This window comes from Diabrotica virgifera, chromosome 3 (genome assembly GCF_917563875.1).
Source record: "Diabrotica virgifera virgifera chromosome 3, PGI_DIABVI_V3a".
NCBI lineage: Eukaryota > Metazoa > Arthropoda > Insecta > Coleoptera > Chrysomelidae > Diabrotica > Diabrotica virgifera.
Window position 1 is genome coordinate 115,456,572 of NC_065445.1, and position 21,615 is coordinate 115,478,186.

General features: G+C 32.4%; 1 protein-coding gene across 4 annotated transcripts in view; it reads left to right on the top strand.

Annotated features, from left to right (window-relative positions):
• The window catches only part of LOC114336778 (zinc finger-containing ubiquitin peptidase 1-like), a 135,461-nt gene that overhangs the window by 95,809 nt on the left and 18,037 nt on the right, over positions 1-21,615 (top strand). For 3 of the 4 annotated variants that reach the window (XM_028287155.2, XM_050646860.1, XM_050646859.1), the window contains exons 7-8: positions 9,229-9,510; positions 20,034-20,259. In XM_028287155.2, coding sequence (XP_028142956.1) covers positions 9,229-9,510; positions 20,034-20,259 — 508 coding nt within the window. The remainder of the gene's footprint in view (positions 1-9,228; positions 9,511-20,033; positions 20,260-21,615) is intronic. The other variant, XM_028287154.2, reaches the window with a different exon arrangement.

Consider the following 21,615-nt stretch of genomic DNA (forward strand, 5'->3'; position numbering starts at 1 on the left):
TACTTGACAGTAACATGACAGGGATGAAAGTCACATCTGAGAACGGACCGGATTAGCCCATAAGCATAGCAGTTAGGTATATACCCATGTGTCTAGTACGGTGACTCTTACTGTATATAAAAAAATAATACCTGCCAATGTTAATAATACTACCATCATTTAAAAAAAAAGAATGTGTGTACTTTGTACGCACGTAAGAAGTTATACTTCTATTATATGATTTCAACGAAATCAATATTTATATTGTTTATATTTTATTTAAATATTAAAGTAATTTTAATACTTACTACTTTCCAAAAATTTTTATTAAAACAATACCAAAAATTAAAAAAATAAAAGAATAAAACACACACAAACACATTGAAAATGCCACAAAGAAATGATTTCTGAACAGTAATTGTTGCCAGAAATTTTAACTGAATACGTATTTTCTGGAAAAAATTGTACAGGGTATCTGCGTAACTTGGAACCATATGGGAAACTTTTTTAATATCAATTTTATGAAATAAAGTCATTCTTTATAAAGTGCTTTACATAGTCTAAATCCTAAGATGCAATCATCAGATATCAAATTTTGTCCACAGTATACGAGGTATCTCAAAAAATATGAATTTCGCTCAAGAGCAAACTACCTTTATATTTCAAAATATCAAAAAATTTTATTATGAAAAGTTATTTGTAATTAAAAACCATATTCAAATATGCAATAACAGCCTTCTACTTGAAAAAAAAATTTCTGAAATTTTCCTAAATTTACCGATTCCGAACATCATTTTTATTTATTAGACATGTAATAACTCTTTTATTAATAATTTTAGGAAAAAAAGTTATTCTTCATAAAAATCTGTGTATGGTCTATACCTCAAGATGCAACCATCAGTTATCCAAGTTTGTTAATTTTATACGAGGTGTGTCGAATAATATGAATTTAGGAAAATTTCAGAAATTTTTTTTTTAAGTAGAAGGCTGTTGTTGCATATTTGAATATGGTTTTTAATTACAAATAACTTTTCATAATAAAATTTTTTGATATTGTGAAATATAAAGGTAGTTTGCTCTTGAGCGAAATTCATATTTTTTGACATACCTCGTATACTGTTGACAAAATTTGATATCTGATGATTGCATCTTAGGTTTTAGACTATGCAGAGCACTTTATAAAGAATGACTTTTTTTCGTAAAATTAATATTAAAAAAGTTTTCCATATGGTTCCAAGTTACGCAAACACCCTGTATAATAATATACTTACAATCATAAAATGTATAAAAAAATAAAAACTTGCATTGGGGTTCGAACCCGCGTATTATAGGGCTGTTAGATTGTAACTTAGAGCGCTTTACCATTTAGCCACCTAGCTAGACGTATCATTCATGTGGGAAGATACACCAACTGAACGTTTACACCATAAACTTTTTGACAGTTGCTTATTATGAACTTTATGAATTTAATCAAATTATGTAGTTTGATTTTTGTGAAATTAAAATATTAAAATACAACAAAACATAGAGTAAGAAAACAATAATATTAGATGAAGATTGGTAGAAATTTTGTTCGTAATCAAATTATGTAAATTAAAGCATTACCTACTAATAGGTAAATACATTATTTTTTACATTTTTCAAATAGGTATGTACAAAATAATGTAGATAATTTTTTATTACAATACTGAAACGTTTACAATTACATACCTGTTGCTTTTAAAAACTATACAAAAAGTCACTAAAATTATAAACTTGCTTTTGTTTCTGTCCTCACAACAATAAAAACTAATATACACATTTGTTTACCCATAACCTCCATATTGAACAATTATTGACAGATCATTTTAACACCCAATCAGATCCCGTATAACGTTTGAGCTGCGCTCAGGACCAAGACTTTTGATGAATTCGCGCACATATACATTTACTCCCAAACTCCGCTAAAGAAGTATAACTTCAAAAAATTCACAAATATGTGCTTGAAATGTTGATTTCAAACCATATCCCACCATAAAACGATTTTCAACTTCTAACCTAGTGTGGCATGATCACCATCTTGCTGGAACTATGTTTTTGACAACAGGGACAACAAAGGAGGGGAACGTTATCATCAATAATATCGCCCAATTCGTTTCCTAAAATGAGCAAATGACGGCAATTTATTACTTGCATCTGCAGAAGTCTTAAATTTTTAAAATAATTTCCTAAGTGTGTCATTTGGATGACGTGAATCATTGACGTATTTTTCTCCAATTGTTATTAACAGGTTCTGCAGCTTCACGATAATTTTTTTATTCATCGCCCGCATTTAACATAATTTCATTTTATCTTCAATACCTACCTACTTAATGTTGCTGGCATTTCTACTAAATATTTTTAAATCTTTCTACCGAAGTTTGCTAAACATCACCAATGTCTTCAATTTCACTGATGGTGATTCTTAAGAGTATACAGTAGCGCGTCATCAATATAACTTCGGGAGATAGTATCATACCTTTTTTGGCAAGGTCTGCGAAACTTTGGCAACAGTGCTTCGGGATTGTTTGACATAACTTGAATGTGACATTAACTCATAGGCGTGCTAAATGCCTAATGGAAGTAATAGAAAACCATTTTGTTATTAATAAATAAATATTTATAAAAATAAACCAAAATGGGTGAAAATTTTATGTTAACATTATGTATTTGCACGAAATAGTAATAATAAATAATCATTTCGTTGTGAAGCGAAACAAGAGCGTCTTATTTTATTTAGTTCATAGAGTGCCAAAGGCACTCTAACTTTATATACTTCTTCTTCTTCTTCGCGCGACTAGGATTACTCCTGTTTGTCTGCCTCTTATTCTGTTTCAGTTGTTGTTGACTGTACATTGTCTTTCCACCTTTTCGGCGGCCTTCCAACGAGTCCTCTGCTATACGGCTTGTTGTTTTTACATATGTTCGCTAATCTATCTGGTTCCATTCGGTTTACATGTTCGTTCCAGTTTTTCTTTCTTGTTTTTATCCACCTGTTAATATTTTGAATTTTGCATCGTTCTCGTATACTTCTATTCCTTTGTCTGTCTCTTAATGATATGCCCGCTATTGATCTTTATATACTCGCATTAAAATTCGAAATATTTTTATGTAAAATATACTTACCTACCTACATATAACTAAAACTCACAATTAACAATAATCTATTTTTTCAAACACTACTTTCCTATGAAACAACAATAATGAATTCTTAAAATAATAAACTACTGCACTGAACAGATATCGATAATAATAACAGAACAGATCATGAACAGATAAGAGAAAATCTGACGCAGGTTTGTCAAAATGACAGTGACAATTTCTCTATGTTGCCTAATTAGTTATTAGTTATAATATGTTAGATTTCTTGTTAGAAATAAAAAATTTTAGTAGGTCCAAAATGACACAAAATCCAGGCAAAGTTTATTTGAAGAAAGTGTATTTTTTTGTTCTTCTTAATGGCGGTACAGGCTCGTTTTTTTAATATTGTATTTAATTACAGAGTAATTTCCACATACTAATATATTTCTCAAATTGGGCTCTGTACCGCCATTCTTTATTATATTAAGAATATGTGTGCCAAATATCTCAACAAAATATTCAAAATTACAGCCGCAATCTTGGACCGCGTTTGTTGCTACCTGTTGGTCGCTACTGTAATCTCTTAATTCCGAGCAACTTTTCATAATAACAATTTTCGGTGTGTCTTGTGAAATATAAGGATGTTTTAGATACTCTTAAATACAATTAATATTTTTTGACATACCTCGATAAGATTAAAAAAATTTCATGATGATTGTATTTTAAATTTCAGAACATGTAGAACTTTTGTGGTCGGCGGACAAAACCAGACACGTCAATTTTTGAGAATTTTTTTTTTATTTATTAAAAACATCTAAAAAAATTATCTACCTGGAATAAAACAGACAAGTCAAATGGTATACCTGTGCTGTGGTTCCATATCGAATAGCGATCTTTTTCATACTTACAATTTTATTTATTTCAAAGATGAACTCAACCAATTAAGTCCTTTTATCTGGTTTAGATCGGCGTGTGCCTAACCAAAACATTTGACTTAACTGATTAAGTACATTTGTAGATTTATCCAGTTATAAGTGAAATGCTCACTAAGACTGACCGAGTCATGAAAAAGGAAATCATATAAATAATTCATTTAATTTATAATTTGGGAATTGATTGCATTGTGTTTCTCACGTTTCTTACCTCTTTCAATGTTTTGGTTAATAATATACAGTGTATAATGTGTAGTAAGTACATTTCATGAAAATATTTATTAAAAGCTAAATACATATAGTGTAGGAAACAAAGGTTGAACCTTGCAAAATGGACACAAGTCCGGTTTTATTTTTTTTCTGGTATATCAAGGGGTGCTTTTTATATGACTAACTTTTTCTGAAAAAATTTCGCCCCGGAACCTCCCTTTTCACCCCTTTAAAGGGGGTAATTTGTGGTTTTTGCGGAACGTAGCCCTTCCTGTAACGTTTACAAAAAATTTCTTTTATAGAAATATGAAGAGGACTATATTTTCTACGACATATTTCCAACACCATCTCTCTATCATCCACCGTTTAGCAGGGGTGGCGCCCTAAAGTTGACAAGTTTTTAAAAAAGATGTTTTTAAAAAATATATATCTTCCCTAACTGTAACGGAAATTAAGAAGAAATCCTGCGGCAATTATTCACAAATAACTGACTGATTTTTTGGTATAGGTTTTACTTAAGGGTAATTGCCCTTTTTTTAATTACAGGGTGTTACATTTTAAAAAACCTCTTTTTATACCATCTGAACCGTTTATGCTAGAGTAAAAAGACTTTCAGCGATTACCCATGTACTGGTGCTATTTATAAATTTGTATAAGGCACCCCCATCTTTTCCCTGGAACCACCCCAAAAAAAATAAGAATTAATAAATAAATTGATTTTCTTGGAATCCTTCACACACAATGCCCTTTATTAATATGCTTCATATATCATTTTGTGGATGTTATTATTACCCATGCATGGACACCAAAAGCAATTTCCTAGTGCAACCCCTGTAGCAAAAAAAAATAAATAAAATGGGGGGTTGAAAATTTTTTTTTGTTTTTTGCTTTTTGATCCATATGGTCACATGCTTCATCAATAGTGCTTTTCAAAAATATATATGGTTATTGCAACATCTCTGCGAAAACCACCCCTATCCTTGAAAATATACTGCAGAAACTACCCCTATCCCTTGGCAAGCATGTTTTTACGATTTTCTCATTACCTATGTGTTCTTTTTAAACAAAACTTATACAAGGTTAAAGACCACTATTTACTCTAAAAATTATGTCCTATTCATTTTTTCGTATAAGCAACCGTTACGGCACAGTGGCGCCGTAAACCTCATATATGCTTTGGCGGGCTCCAGTTTTTGTTTTTTTTTCGTCATCTGTTCGTTTTATTGATAAAGTACTTATGCAAAATAAAACAACACAGTGTAACCTACAAATTATGACTTATGCACATTTTACATTCTTTGCTCCCCAAAGCCACAGTGGTGGCCCAAAATAAATTTTTGCATATTTTCGCCACCTACATGCATTTTATTGCATTAATGCTACCTTAACAGCACAATATTTACCCTTAGGTGGTCGCTACGCAGTGGCGGATCCAGGGAGGGGTGATGGGGATGATCACCTCCCCCCCTCTCAAACCAAGTGATATTATATTCAAAGATTATAAAAATATTCATTTATTTTTATAGAAATTTAACCAATTGGCACCCCCCTCTTAACGATGCTGGATCCGCCACTGTCGCTAAAGCATAAAAGTCATTCTTATAAAAATAATATTAATATAATATAAGTATTTCTATAAAAATAAATGAATATTTTTATAATCTTCAAATATAATATCACTTGGTTTGAGAGCGGTGGGGGTGATCGCCCCATCACCCCTCCCTGGACCCGCCACTGCTTAGCGACCACTTAGGGGTGAATATTGTGCTATTAAGGTAGCATTAACGCAATAAAATGCGTGTAGGTGGCGAAAATATGAAAAAATTTATTTTGGGCCACCACTATAGCTTTGGGGAGCAAAGAATATAAAATGTGCATAGGTCATGATTTGTAGGTTACACTGTGTTGTTTTATTTTACATAAGTACTTTATCAATAAAACAAACAGATGACGAAAAAATAAACAAAAACTGGAGCCCGTCAAAGCATATATGAGGTTTACGGCGCCAATGTGCCGTAACGGTTGCTTAAACGAAAAAAATGAATAGGACCTAATTTTTAGAGTAAATAGTGGTCTTTAACCTTGTATAAGTTTTGTTTAAAAAAATGAATAGGTAATGAGAAAATCGTAAAAACATGCTGGATAAGGTATAGGGGTAGTTTCTGCAGTATATTTTCAAGGATAGGGGTGGTTTGCGCAGGGATGTTGCAATAACCATATATATTTTTGAAAAGCACTATTGATGAAGCATATGCCCATATGGATCAAAAAGCAAAAAACGAAAAAAAATTTTCAACCCCCCATTTTATTTATTGTTTTTGGCTACAAGGGTTGCACTAGGAAATCGCTTTTAGTGTCCATGCATGGGTAATAATAACTTGCACAAAATGATATATGAAGCATATTAATGAAGGGCATTGTGTGTGAAGGATTCCAAGAAAATCACTTTATTTATTAATTCTTCTTTTTGTTTGGGTGGTTCCGGGGAAAAAATGGGGGTGCATTATACAAATTTGTAAATAACACCAGTACATGGGTAATAGCTGAAAGTTTTTTTACTCTAGCATAAACGGTTCAGATGGTATAAAAAGGGGTTTTTTAAAATGTAACACCCTGTAATTAAAAAAAGGGCAATTACCCTTAAGTGAAACCTATACCAAAAAATCAATCATCTATTTGTGAATAATCTCCGCAGCATTTATTTTTAATTTCCATTACAGTTAGGGAAAAATATATATTTTTTAAAAACATCTTTTTTAAAAACTTGTCAACTTTGGGGCGCCACCCTTGCTAAACGTCGGATGATAGAGAGATGCTGTCGGAAATAAATCGTAGAAAATATAGTCCTCTTCATATTTCTATAAAAGAAATTTTTTGTAAAAGGTACAGGAAGGGCTACGTTCTGCAAAAACCATAAATTACCCCCTTTAAAGGGGTGAAAAGGGGGGTTCCGGGGCGAAATTTTTTCAGAAAAAGTTAGTCTTATAATAAGCACCCCTTGATATGCCAGAAAAAAAATAAAACCGGACTTGTGTCCATTTTGCAAGGTTCAACCTCTGTTTCCTACACTAATACACAAAATCAATACCTAGATATTCTGTTTGAAAGTAACGACTTAAAAATGAAATTTTTAACAGGGCCGGGCAGGGGAAACTATGTGTAGAACTCTCAACAAAAACACTTTTAGAGGAAGTGAAGTGATATTTTTTATTTTAATAAATGTAGATATGCTTTTTATTGTACATTTAATGTAATTTTATTGTACTCAAAGAGACTCGTATACTATCCAAATTTATTCATAGGAATTTAAAAATCTTAACCGTGGATTTAAAAATCCAAAACTTGACACATGTTTTACCTGCTATAAATTTGACCAGAATGAAAAACTCTCTTCAGATCACAAGTCCCACCAAATAGAAGCTGATCAAGTGTATGATGAAAAAATCAGAGATACAGAAACTGCCAAGACTGGTCCACATTTAAGGACATACACTTTCGACCTATAATGGTGCTTACCAACTCAGATCTAAAAACATCGGTTGCATTTTATAAGATACAGCTGTGGACGTTTAATTTTATGGTTCGTGATAACAGTACACGTAAAGCTGTTTGTTACATGTAGCATGAATCTCTTGCAGGTAGAGGGGCAAATCATATAGCATCTTGTCTGTACAAAACCTGCAAACGATCGTACCACCTAAGACAGAACATGTAATTTATTATTCAGACACATGTGGGGGGCAAAACTGTAACTCTAATGTATCTGCCATGTTTACGTGGGCCTTGCCTTGATCCTCATCTAATATTAAGCTAGCTGATAGATCATACGTTTTTGGTACCAGGCCACACTCATTTGGAAGTAGATAACAGTATAATTGAGAATAAAAAGAAGAAAACTGACAATTCAAATATTTCACCCTCATTACTGGATACGGAAGACATTTGACCAGTGTATTCTTCTATACGGAGCTAAAACTCTCACGCTCACAAAAACAACAGCACTAAAAATGCGAGTGGCACAAAGGCTCATGGAAAGATCGCTTCTCGGCGTGACAAGAAAAGACAAAATAAGGAACCAAGACCTAAGGAAAAGAACAGGTATCACTGATGTTGTCGAACGTATAGCCAAGCTGAAATGAAATTGGGCTGGTCACATAGCGAGACTAAAAAACTCAAGATGGACTAGCAAACTAATTGACTGGCGCCCAAGAGAAGACAAACGCAGCACAAGACGACCACCAACACGCTGGATGGACGACATTAAACGAATATCCAAGAACTGGCAACAAGACGCACACAACTGTGAAGAGTGGCCAAAAATGGGAGAGACCCATGTCCAGCAGTGGCCAGAAGAGGTTGCATGATGATGATGATTACTGGATACAACTTGTACGTTCAAGCAGCTCTAAATTCACAGTTACGGAAATGTCACAAACGGACTTCTTTGATTTCTTATCATTACTTAAAGGTTGCATGTTACTAAGAATTAAAGACACTGATGGTTGTCAGTTCCGATGGTTGGAAAAAATATGGCTTCGATATACGAAAGAGTTGGCAATCGTTAAATAATTCAAATACAGCCTTAATAGAAAAGACTATAGTAACTAATATTTATGTTTGTTTTTTAAGTTAAAGTTTGCACTTCATTTGGGCCTTATAAGTTAATTCAATAAAGAAAGACGTAGGTACCTAAGTGGACAAGTCAATCATAATCCAAAATATTGAACACTTATGATTTTTTTATTTTGTATTATAATAAAGGTAACTTATATACATAATTTTAATTAATAAAAGCTATACATTTAATTTTAAAATAGTTTTTTTCGCTTCCTGAAAATACTCAAATTTTGACTTGTCTGCTTTTGTTCACCGACTACACATATATTCGTTGGGTCAAAGAAGTTGTTTGACTCAACGATAAAACGGTTTCATTTTATTTATACTAACAGTTAAATCTTGTTGATTTTACAGAAAATAAATTGTTATAAATATTTTACTTTGGTTTTAGGTACCGAGGGTGAGAGCAATAAGTAACAACGCTACAAATGTAGTACGAACTCTTCTCTGTACTTGCGTGGACCACTATGCTTCGTCTTATGGCGATCGAGGCTGGGGGTGCGGGTACAGAAACACCCAAATGCTCATTTCGAGTTTACTCACTCATACAGGTTACAACGAGAAATTGTACAAACTGTGGCAGGATCAGAAGCCGCCTCGAAGTTCGGTGCCTAGTATATCTAGGATTCAGGGATTAATCGAACAGGCTTGGTCACAGGGCTTTGATATTCAGGTTAGTAATATGTTACGATGATATACATTTTTACATTTTTTCGATGTTATGTTACAATTTCAAACTTGTTTTTGAAACTAGAATGTGTGGATGCCTCCTAAAATGTCTGAAAGGATCATATTACTTTCATCGCTCAATCGGACTCTTCAAACAAGTTCATTTATATACACATAGTTTCAAAAGTTATGCATCACCTCTCGTATTCACGATGTTTACGCTTTTATGAATCCGTATCTTTATCACATATTTAATGGGCCTTTTTTTTAAATATACCTTTTTTGGTTTTTTATTTTATTTGAATACCCATTTAATTGACCTGGTTTTGCCAAGGTAACATTTGAAAAATTTATTCTGGTGAAATTTTTGAAAACGTGATTAAAAATGAATCGTACTTTTATTTTATTTCTGAGTTGGACCATATAAGAATTATCGATTTAGTTGAAGAAGGCCATTCACAGCGGTTCGTGGAGGAAAGAGTGGGTGTTTCTCAAAGTGATGCCTCACGTATATGGAATAGGTTCCTGGAGACAAACTCGATACGGAATAGAGCCCGGTCTGGTAGACCCCGAGTTACCAATGATCGACAGAATAGATATATCAGAATTTCCATCCGTAGAAATTCTTCTATGTCTGTACCAGCCCTCCAAAGAGAATTCAGGCATGCTACAGGAATCGGAGTATCGTTGTCTACAATAAGAAGAAGAATTTTAGACTCAGGTTTGAGGAGTCGTCGACCAATAAGAGTTCCTCAGCTACAACCTAGACATGTTTTGGACCGCCTCCAGTGGGCTCAAGAACACATACAGCTCCCCCAACAGTTTTGGAATTTTGTACTTTTTTCAGACGAGACCAGAATCTGTTTAAATATTGATAACCGGCGAATTTGTGTGTGGCGAGAGCCAACAAGAGCTGCACAAATAGCCACACACGAATTCGCCGGTTATCACTATTTAAACAGATTCTGGTCTCGTCTGAAAAAAGCACAAAATTCCAAAACTGTTGGGGGAAATGTATGTCTTCTTGAGCTCACTGGAGGCGGTCCAAAACATGTCTAGGTTGTAGCTGAGGAATTCTTATTGTAGCCAACGATACTCTGACTCCTGTAACATGCCTGGATTGTCTTTGGAGGGCTGGTACAGACATAGAAGAATTTCTACAGATGGAAATTCTGATATATCTATTCTGTCGATCATTGGTAACTCGGGGTCTACCAGACCGAGCTCTATTCCGTATCGAGTTTGTCTCCAGGAACCTATTCCATATCCGTGAGACATCACTTTGAGAAACACCCACTCTTTCCGCCACGAACCGCTGTGAATGGCCTTCTTCAACTAAATCGATAATTCTTATACGGTCCAACTCAGAAATTAAAGTACGATTCATTTTTAATCACGTTTTCAAAAATTTCACCAGAATAAATTTTTCAAATGTTTACACCTTAGCAAAACCAGGTCAAATAAATGAGTAATCAAATAAAATAAAAAACCAAAAATGGTATATTTTTTATAAAAAAAGCCCATTAAATATGTGATAAGATACGGATTTATAAAAGCGTAAACATCGTGAATACGAGGGGTGATGCATAACTTTTGAAACTATGTGTAATATAAAGTCTGTTCAGATTGTTACATTTCTGAAAAATGGAACAAACCAAAGGGATGCGGCAAGACAATTGAATGTTGGTCATTCAACTGTTTAAAGAACTTACCAACGATTTCTTGAGACCCGATTTCATTAACAGCGACCCGGTACGGGTACCAAAAGAAGGACAACACCCAGAGAAGATCGCGTTCTCACTATGGCTGCATTGCCAAACCGAACGCAAACTGCCAGAATGCTCCGAAGTCAAATTCAGCAAGCTCAAGGACCAGTAATCAGCATTTCTACTGTTCGACTAAGGTTAAGACAACTAGTGCGGCAGATTCGTGCAAATATTATAAGAATTGTGAATTTAAGGATAGAAGCATATAATTTGGACCACATATACTACACATATAAAGGTTCAAAATTAGATATGAGGCCATCTCAGAATTTACCTTTTACAAAAATGGCGGGCATTCAAAATGGCGACGATACATATGTGACTAATAGCACGATAACTTTTAAACAAAAAGTCCGACTTCAACCAAATTTGATATATGGGTTCTTTTTTGATGTACAAGATCAAACTCTTGAACCGGAAGAATCGGTTTACCAGAAGTTGTGTTTTTCCTGATTTTTATGTAGAAATATGTTGTTTGTTTTTCAATTCTTTAACCCTGTCTATATTAATTTTTCAAAAAGACCGGCATTGAAAAGAGCTTAAAAGTATATTTTAGGAAATATTTTGAACTTTTTAGTTATATTAATTACCATGTAATAAATGCATAACTTATCTTCACATGTACCTATGTGCGGCAGATTCGTACAAATATTATAAGAATTATGGTGCATTTAATGGTAGAAGCATATAGTTTGGACCACATATACTACACATATAAAGGTTCAAATTTGGATATGAGGCCATCTCAGATTTTGCCCTTTACAAAAATGGCGGGCATTCAAAATGGCGACTATACATATGTGACTAATAGCACAATAACTTTTGAACGAAAAGTCCGATTTCAACGAAATTTTGTATATAGGTTCTTTTTTATGTATAAGATCGAGTTCTTCAACCGGAAGAGTGGGTTTACCAGAAGTTGTGTTTTTCCTGATTTTTTATGTAAAAATATGTTGTTTATTTCTTCAATTCTTTCACCCTGTATATATTAATTTTTCAAAAAGGTAATACCGGCGTTGAAAAAAGCGTAAAAATATTTTTTAGGAAATATTTTGAACTCTTTGGTTATATTAATTACCATTTAATAAATGCATACCGTATCTTCACATGTAGGTACATATGTGCGGCAGATTCGTGCAAATAATAATATAAGAATTATTGTGCATTTAAAGGTAGAAGCATACAATTTGGACCACACATACTACACATACAAAGATTCAAATTTAGATATGAGGCCATCTCAGATTTTGTCTTTTACAAAAATGGCGGGCATTCAAAATTAATCTGCCGCACATAGGTACATGTGAACATACGTTATGCATTTATTAAATGGTAATTAATATAACTAAAAAGTTCAAAATATTTCATAAAAAATATTTTTACACTATTTTCAATGGCGGTATTACCTTTTTGAAAAAGTAATATTTACAGGGTGAAAGAATTGAAAAAGAAACAACATATTTTTACATAAAAAAAAACAGCAAAAACACAACTTCTGGTAAACCGATTCTTCCGGTTCAAGACCTCGATCTTATTCATCAAAAAAAGAACCTTGATTCCAAAGGGCCAAGCCGGGTAAGATGATGAAAAGTGCCCCCAACTCGATTCGAATTCCATATAGGTCACATAGACTAACTTTCTGAAATTTTTAGCCCCCTAGGTGGTCATGTGACCCACCTAGAGCCTAATTAGGGTTTTTATGCTTTTATTTTTTATCTCAGCCGCATCGAGAACTAGCGAAAAACTTTAAATAAAAAAATTGTAAGCTTTAAAAAGTTCTGTCCGAAAAAACTTTATTTTTTAATTTTTGGCGAGAAATTTAAATTTTAGAACGATTTTAAAATTTTAAATGAGTATAAAAAAATAACTAAGACATTCGTTTTCACGAAAAAAATATATAACGTATAGTTTTGCACAATGTTTCACCCTGAATTTTTTCAAATTTTTAAAATTGGTGAAACGCACCTTTAAAAATAAAAAACCGCATTTTTTCGGTTTTTTTTTTCGTTTTTTGATACAATTTTATACATGTTTTTCAAAAAAGGTAACACCGTCACTAGAATAGGTAAAAAACTGAAAAATATTTGGGGTTTGCTTAATAAAAATTTTTTGTAACGCCATCCATTTTCAAGATACAGGGCGTTGAAGAAATCAAAATTTTACACATTTTTTACGATTTTGCCGAAACTACTGGCAACATTTTAATAAAACTTGGCGGGTTTTAAGAGGTAGTTATTGTGCATGTTTTGACATACAATTAAGGATTTGATATTCATCATTGGCGCGCATAGGGGTAATGGTCTGAACTTTTCAAAGAAAAAAAAGATAGTACGCCACTGACATATTTCAAATTAACAATCATTTTTGAATTCCTCGTTCAATTTGCGATAAAAAAACTATCTTCTCATTTTTTCATACGACGCGCCGTTTTGCTGCAAAAAATAAAATATCTTAACGTTTCCAAAGTATTCGAATTAGTTTTTATAATGGATGGAGTTTATGTAGATGTAGAAACTACTAGAAGTTCGAATACTTTGTAAGGGTTAAGATGTTTTATTTTTTGAATAAAAATGGCGCGTCTTATGAAAAAATAGGAAGATAGACTTTTTGTCACAAATTAAACGAGGAATTCAAAAACGATTGTTAATTTGAAATATGTCAGTGGCGTACTATCTTTTTTCTTTGAAAAGTTCAGACCATTACCCCTATACGTGCCAATGATGAATATCAAATCCTTAATTGTATGTCAAAACATGCACAATAACTACCTCTTAAAACCCGCCAAGTTTTATTACAACGCTGCCAGTAGTTTCGGCAAAATCGTAAAGAATGTGTAAAATTTTGTTTTCTTCAACGCCCTGTATCTTGAAAATGGATGGCGTTACAAAAATTTTTTATTAAGCAAACCCCAATTATTTTTAAGTTTTTACCCATTCTAGTGACGGTGTTACCTTTTTTGAAAAACATGTATTAAATTGTATCAAAAAAAAAACCGAAAAAATTCGGTTTTTTATTTTTAAAGGTGCGTTTCACCAATTTTAAAAATTTGAAAAAATTCAGGGTGAAACATTGTGCAAAAATACACGTTATATATTTTTTTCGTGAAAACTAATGTCTTAGTTATTTTTTTATACCATTTAAAATTTTAAAATCGTTCTTAAATTTACATTTTACTTTTTAAACTTTTTTTTAACTTTTTAAAGCTTACAACTTTTTTATTTAAAGTTTTTCGCTAGTTCTCGATGCGGCTGAGATAAAAAATAAAAACATAAAAACCCTAATTAGGCTCTAGGTGGGTCACATGACCACCCAGGGGGCTAAAAATTTCAGAAAGTTAGTCTCACTATATATGCTAAACGGTGACCTATATGGAATTCGAATCTAGTTGGGGGCACTTTTCATCATCTTACCCGGCTAGGCCCTTTGGCTGATATCGGACTTTTCGTTCAAAAGTTATCGTGCTATTGGTCATATATGTATAGTCGCCATTTTGAATGCCCGCCATTTTTGTAAAAGGAACAAAAGCTGAGGTGGCCTCATATCTAAATTTGAATCTTTATATGTGCATTATATGTGGTACAAATTATAGGCTTCTACCCTTAAATTCATAATAATTCTTATAATATTTGCACGAATCTGCCGCACATAGGTACATGTGAAGATACGTTATGCATTTATTAAATGGTAATAATTAACATAACTAAAAACGTCAAAATATTTCCTAAAAAATATTTTTACGCTCTTTTCAATGGCGGTATTAACTTTTTTAAAAAGTAATACATACAGGGTGAAAGAATTGAGAAAAACAACGTATTTTTACATAAAAATCAGGAAAAACACAACTTTTGGTACCTTAAGAACCTATATACCAAATTTGGTCGAAATCTGACGTCTCGTTCAAAAGTTATCGTGCTATTAGTCGCATATGTATAGTCGCCATTTTGAATGCCCGTCATTTTTGTACAATGCAAAATCTGGGAATGTCTCATATCTAAATTTAAACCTTGATATGTGTAGTATGTGTGGTCCAAATTATATGTTTCTATCATTAAATGCACAATTGTTTCACATATCGGCTGCACTAAACAGGGTTTGACAGCTTGCAATCCAGCAACAGATCCATTACTTACTGCTGCTCACTCAAAAAGCAAATTTGCATTTGCCCGTGAACACGTCAATTGTAGAATAGACGATTGGAAAAAAGTATTGTTTACGAATGAGTCTACAATATCAATTTATGGTAAAGATAGTCGAAATAAGACTTACATATGGGCCGGAGAACGTTATGCTGCCGGCACTCGGTCACACCGGATTGCTTTTGGTAGTGGCTCAATAATGTTTTGGGCAGGGATTTTTTTAGGCACACGCGGATCTCGTCTTAATTGAGAGGGGCGCATTAACAACACACGGGAATATAATGGAGATCCTACAACATTGTGTAATGCTATATGCTGGGTTTATTGGTAATGGTATTTTGCTAATGCAAGATAATGCGAGACCACACACGGCAAGGATGGTAACACAGTATCTTGAAGATACTGGAATTCCAAAAATGGACTGGCCTTCTCAATCTCCAGACGTTAATCCTATTGAGCATATATGGAGCCTTCTCAAAAGACATATAAGACGTCGTCTACCTGCTCCCCACAACATGCGAAGAACGTCGAATGACTCATTGAGAGTTATTTTTTTTTCAAATGATTGATCAGTTCTATAAGTAGAATGATGAGTATCATGCATAACCATGATATCAACACACAATGGGTTTATTGAATAAAAAAGAAGTATTTGCTTTTACTTACTCGTATTTAAGTGTTTACTTAATAGTAATTAAATAAGACTTTATTCAATTACTATTAAGTAAATACTTAAACACTTGTAAGTAAAAGCAAATACTTCTTTTTATTCAATAGGCCCAATATTGAAACTGGTGATACTTGTAGACGGAGAGCTAGAGCCGAAAAATCATCGTCATACGTAATGTGGAGTTTTTCCTGTGAAATGTGTCCATTGTATATTGACAATTATGACCCCATTCAGGCTGACACCTCAGTGGATACAGGAAGTAGCAATAAGGGATGAAAGGGAAAGTTAGTGCAGTCATTAAAGGTTTTCACCTCCTATTTTGTTAAACCTCCATTGATTTGCATTAAAATTGGTGACTAGTTAGAGCATACCTCAAGAAACAAAACTGATTTGGTGCCAACTTGCACTTTTACCCTGGGGGTGGATACCACCCCTTGTCGGGGGTGAAAACTATTTTATTAAAAATAACCCCACAAATCGATAGAGGGACAAATTTTGAGCAAAATTTGTTATATCAAGTTATTAAAATAAATCAATACTTTTTGAGTTAATAAAGATCAAAGATTTGAATTTTTCGTGAAACAATTGCATGGTGTAAAGCGGATTTTCATAAATAAGTTTTAACAAAATAGATATGATTCCCAAAATTGAAGATAATAAAAAATCGAATAGATTCTTTACGTGAAAGACCTTTTTGAATTAATTAAAAGTGAGTTATAGTTGATTGATTGAATAGATATTTTTTTCGGCTAGTACTCAAATCTAAGTACGAGTATTCAAGCTTAAATAACGGGAAAACGATGCATTTTATAAAATATACATACTTACTAAACACTTATCAAAGTACTCAAGAATACCTATCAAGTGAGCTCCTGATGAAGTTGATAACATAAAAGCTAAGCAAGTGTGATGATGAGAATAAGAGAACCCTTTCGAATTTTTTAGGAAAAAGTGAAAATTAAAACATACGCTATTTATATATTTATTTTGAAATTAGTTAACAGAATAATTTTAAAAGGAATTTCGGGAATTAAGCTAGAATTATAATTTAATAATTAAATTTTAATTTTTAATAATATTTAATTTTTCTTTTGCAGTTAATTAAATTAATTTAATTAATTTCATAGCAGTATCTGTATCAACTGTACAATTTATTTTAAGCACGCAAGTGTTATTCTGTTGCCATGTTGAAAACCGTTATATTCTTTGGAGTACTAATATACAGTACTAATTTATAAAGTGTGGAAACGGTCTATTATCTCAGGACTTAATTAATCTCAGAGTTAAAGCTCCGACAGGTCGATTTTTATTTTTAAATTATGATTTTTTGACATATATCCCATAATAGTGACGTCATCGATTTGGGCGCGATGACGTCATCGATGATTTTTTTAAATAGGAATAGGGGTCGAGTGGTAGCTCATTTGAAAGATGATTCAATTCTCTATTCAGTAATATAAACAGTAACATCAATATTTATACAGGGTGGCCAAAAAATAATTTGTGAATTAAATTATTTGCTGCAAAAAGAAGAATATGTGTAATTTATTTAACTTAAAATACATTTTACTGTTGTCAAAAAAGAGAAAAAAATGTTTATTTGGCAAATAAACATTGCTTTTCGCTTAAATTAAATGTTTAAACTGCCAAGAGACGGGTAGGTGTCTGTTTCACATTTAATTTAAGCGAAAAGCAATACCTATTCATTTATGAAATAAAAAAATTTTCTTATTTTTTGAAAGCAGTAAACTGGATTTTAAATTAAACAAGATACATTCATTCTTCTTTTTAGGTGAATTAATTTAATTCAAAAATAATTTTTTGACCACCCTGTATAAATAGTGCTGTTATTATTTATATTACTGAATAGAGAATTGAATCACCTTTTAAATGAGCTACCACACGACCCCTATTCCCATTTTAAAAAAATCATCGATGACGTCATCACGCCCAAATCGATGACGTCACTATTATGGGATATACGTCAAAAAATCATAATTTAAAAATAAAAATCGACCTGTCGGAGCTTCAACTCTGAAAATAATTAAGTCATGAGATAATAGACCGTTTGCATACTTTATGAACGCACTGTATATTCAATACAAACGCTGACTCGGAAATGATAGTAGTAAGTACCTATTGGGACCGTGCAAGTTCGGCAAAGCGACCCCTATTTCTACGCTCTGTACTATTATTCGCACTTTTAATTATATTGGCCAATTATATTAGTCCTGGTTACTGGATAATTGTCAAGGCCATAGTCCAAAAAAAATAATAAGAAGAAAAAATAAGATTCAGGTTATGTTATGAAAACATCAACAATTGTATGTAGTAAATAAAATTAGTTATTAAAATGCAGTACTGCAAGCCTAATACAATTAATTAAATTTACCTTTATATAATAATTGCATATCATATCAATATTGTGGAGCAATATGTAATTTTTCTGCTTCATTGACAGAAGGTATGAAATATACGTCAATTTGACAATTTCAATTGACAATATGAATTATTTAAGATAGTTGCAATATTTCTCCGCGACTCGCGCAGGGTCGTTTCTCGTTTCCCTTTCCAAGTACTTGCACACCGCGAATACAATAGCGTCTATTTAAGAGCACGGATGATAAAAAGAACATATTAATTAATTGTATGTTAGTAAAATATTATTTTTATATTATTTCGATATATAATTGAATTTTTTCTATCAATATAAACTTAAATATGTCCAGAAACTGGGGGTGTCCAATAATGGTTACATTTACGGGTACATACAAAAAAATTATATAAATAATATAATAATTAAGCTCCAAATTTTTGGAGCCTAAACTTTGAAAAATGTTTGTAGCATAATGTTTAAAGGTATCAACTTCTCTGGGAGCTCATTTGATACGTATTTCTGAGTACTTTGATAAGTGTTTAGTAAATATATTTTATAAAATGTATCGTTTTCCCGTTACTTAAGCTTGAATACTTAGATTTTAGTATTAGCCGAAAAAAATATACATTCAATCACCTGAACTCATTTTTAATTAATTCTCAAAGGTTTTTCGAATAACAAATCTATTTTATTTTTTATTATCTTCAATTTTGATAATTATGATGTTTTTGATAAAACTTATAGTTTTTGAGTTATTTATGAAAAACCGCTTTACACCATGCATTTTTTTCACGAAAAATTCAAATCTTTGATCTTTAATAACTCAAAAATTATTGGTTTATTTTAATAATATGATAACAAATTTTACTTAAAATTTGTCCCTCTATCGATTTGTGAGGATATTTTTAATAAAATAGTTTTCACCCCCGAGAAGGCGTGGTATTCACCCCCAGAGCAAAAGTCCAAGTTGGCACCAAATTAGTTTTGTTTCTTGAGGTATGCTCTAACTAGTCACCAATTTTTATGCAAATCGATGCAAATAGGAGGTGAAAACCTTTACTGACTGCGCTAACTTTCCCCTTTCATCCCTTATTGCTACTTCCTGTATCCACTGAGGTGTCAGCCTGAAAGGGGTCATAATTATCAATATGCAATAGACACATTTCACATGCCAAACTCCATATTACTTATGACGATGATTTTTCGGCTCTAGCTCTTAGACTATTGCCTTTTCTTAGCTCTATAATTTAATTATTGATATAAGTGTAATAATTGTAATGGCAGATCGAAATTTTAAATATATCTATTATTTTCTCAAACTTTTCCATATTTTCTATTTTTTACTTACACTAACTAACGTGATAAAAGAGTAACTGAATCAATACACAATAGATTTAATTTAATATGCATAAATAAAAAAAAAATAAAAAAATTCTAAAATATTTTTGGTGGCCCGGTTTCTCTGACGCCCAGTTTATTTATGATCGAATATTCTTTAAAAAAGTAGTGGTATAACTGCATGTATTTTTATGTAATTCCAATCAACTATATTTTCCTTATTCTATATTTCTTTTAAAGGGATCTGAACAATTAGAGTGTAGACTAGTAAATACGAGAAAATGGATTGGAGCTACTGAAGTGGTGACGCTTCTCTCCTTTCTTCGAATAAAATGTCAGCTAGTAGATTTTCACAAACCCACAGGACCTGGCGGATCACATCCTGAGTTGTTCAACTGGGTGCTCAAGTATTTTGAGAGTTCGGTAGGTGGAGAGTTTACACCTCCATTATATTTACAACATCAAGGTAAGTTATAATGATATTTATGTTGTTTTGAACATGTTTTTGTGTGTTTGAATTTGATGTTTCTGCTTTCAAATCGAATGCCGTTTTCAAAATATAGCCAAGTAAAATTTTTTTTTTAAACTTCCAATCTGGAAGAAGCTGATTTAATCCCGATACTTTTGGGAGCAAAAGCATTAAAAAAATGTTTGGGCACCCTGTATAAATAATTATGTTAATGTTTATATTAGTGAATAGAGAATTGTATAACCTTTCAAATGAACTATCACACGACCCCTATTCTTATTTAAAAAAATCATCGATTGCGTCATCACGCCCAGATGGATGACGTCACTAGTATGATATATATGCCAAAAAATTATAATTTAAAAATAAAAATTGACCTTATTCGTAATTTATCTCCAGAGTCACCCATTCTCGAGAAAATGAATTTATTCCAACTCAAACGTCCTCACTGTAACTATAACTTCAGAGGCTTATATCTTAAAACCATGATTTTTTAAAGCTACGCGCCCATTGAGTCTTTTGCTTTTGTTCTACACATCAAGGACTACCAGAACCCAAAGTTTTAGAGTATTTGACAGAAAGCCATTTCCCATAAGGTTTCTGCGGGGTCCTTTTCAAGAAGATCGATGAAGGCAATTAGAATTGCGAGGTTTTTATTCATGTTAAGCTTGAATGATTGTACTACTTCCGCTCATTTTAGTTTTGAGGTCGACATCGCTGTCTCTTCCTACTAGTTTCCGGAACTAATTGGAAGGAGGGAACTATGGTTTTCTATGCCATGTAACATTCAACTTTTGGTCTAACTGGTAATTAACTTATCTTCTTCTCTAATTTGTACCTAGACTCCTTTTACATTATATCGATCTTTTATTAAATCAAATAAGCAGTATATACAGTACGTAAATCGTTCTGCTGGACATAGAGAATATACATAGAGATCATTGTGGCAACTGCGCTAACCTGTGTTAGTGTTGAAACTTCTGTTCGAGTACGAGTTTCTGGTACAATAGAGCTGTTAGAACGAATATAATGAGTGATTTTGAATGCAAGGCAGTCCATAAATAAATCAAAAACAAAGATTATGACTGATGAATTAATAATTTTACTTTAATTTTTAAAATATCATTTATTTAAAAATTAATTTCCAAATTAAACAGAAACAGTTTTCCCATTAGGTCAAAAATAGTTCTACTACAATGTCATGTTTTGACGTTTATTTGTGTCACCAAAATAAATTGTCAATTTTGAGGTTAATGCCCCTTAATGCTAACAACTACATTGTCATTGAGATAGCGAAGTTGCCACAATTATCTTAATATAATACAATGTATGTATTTATGTATCTAAATATAT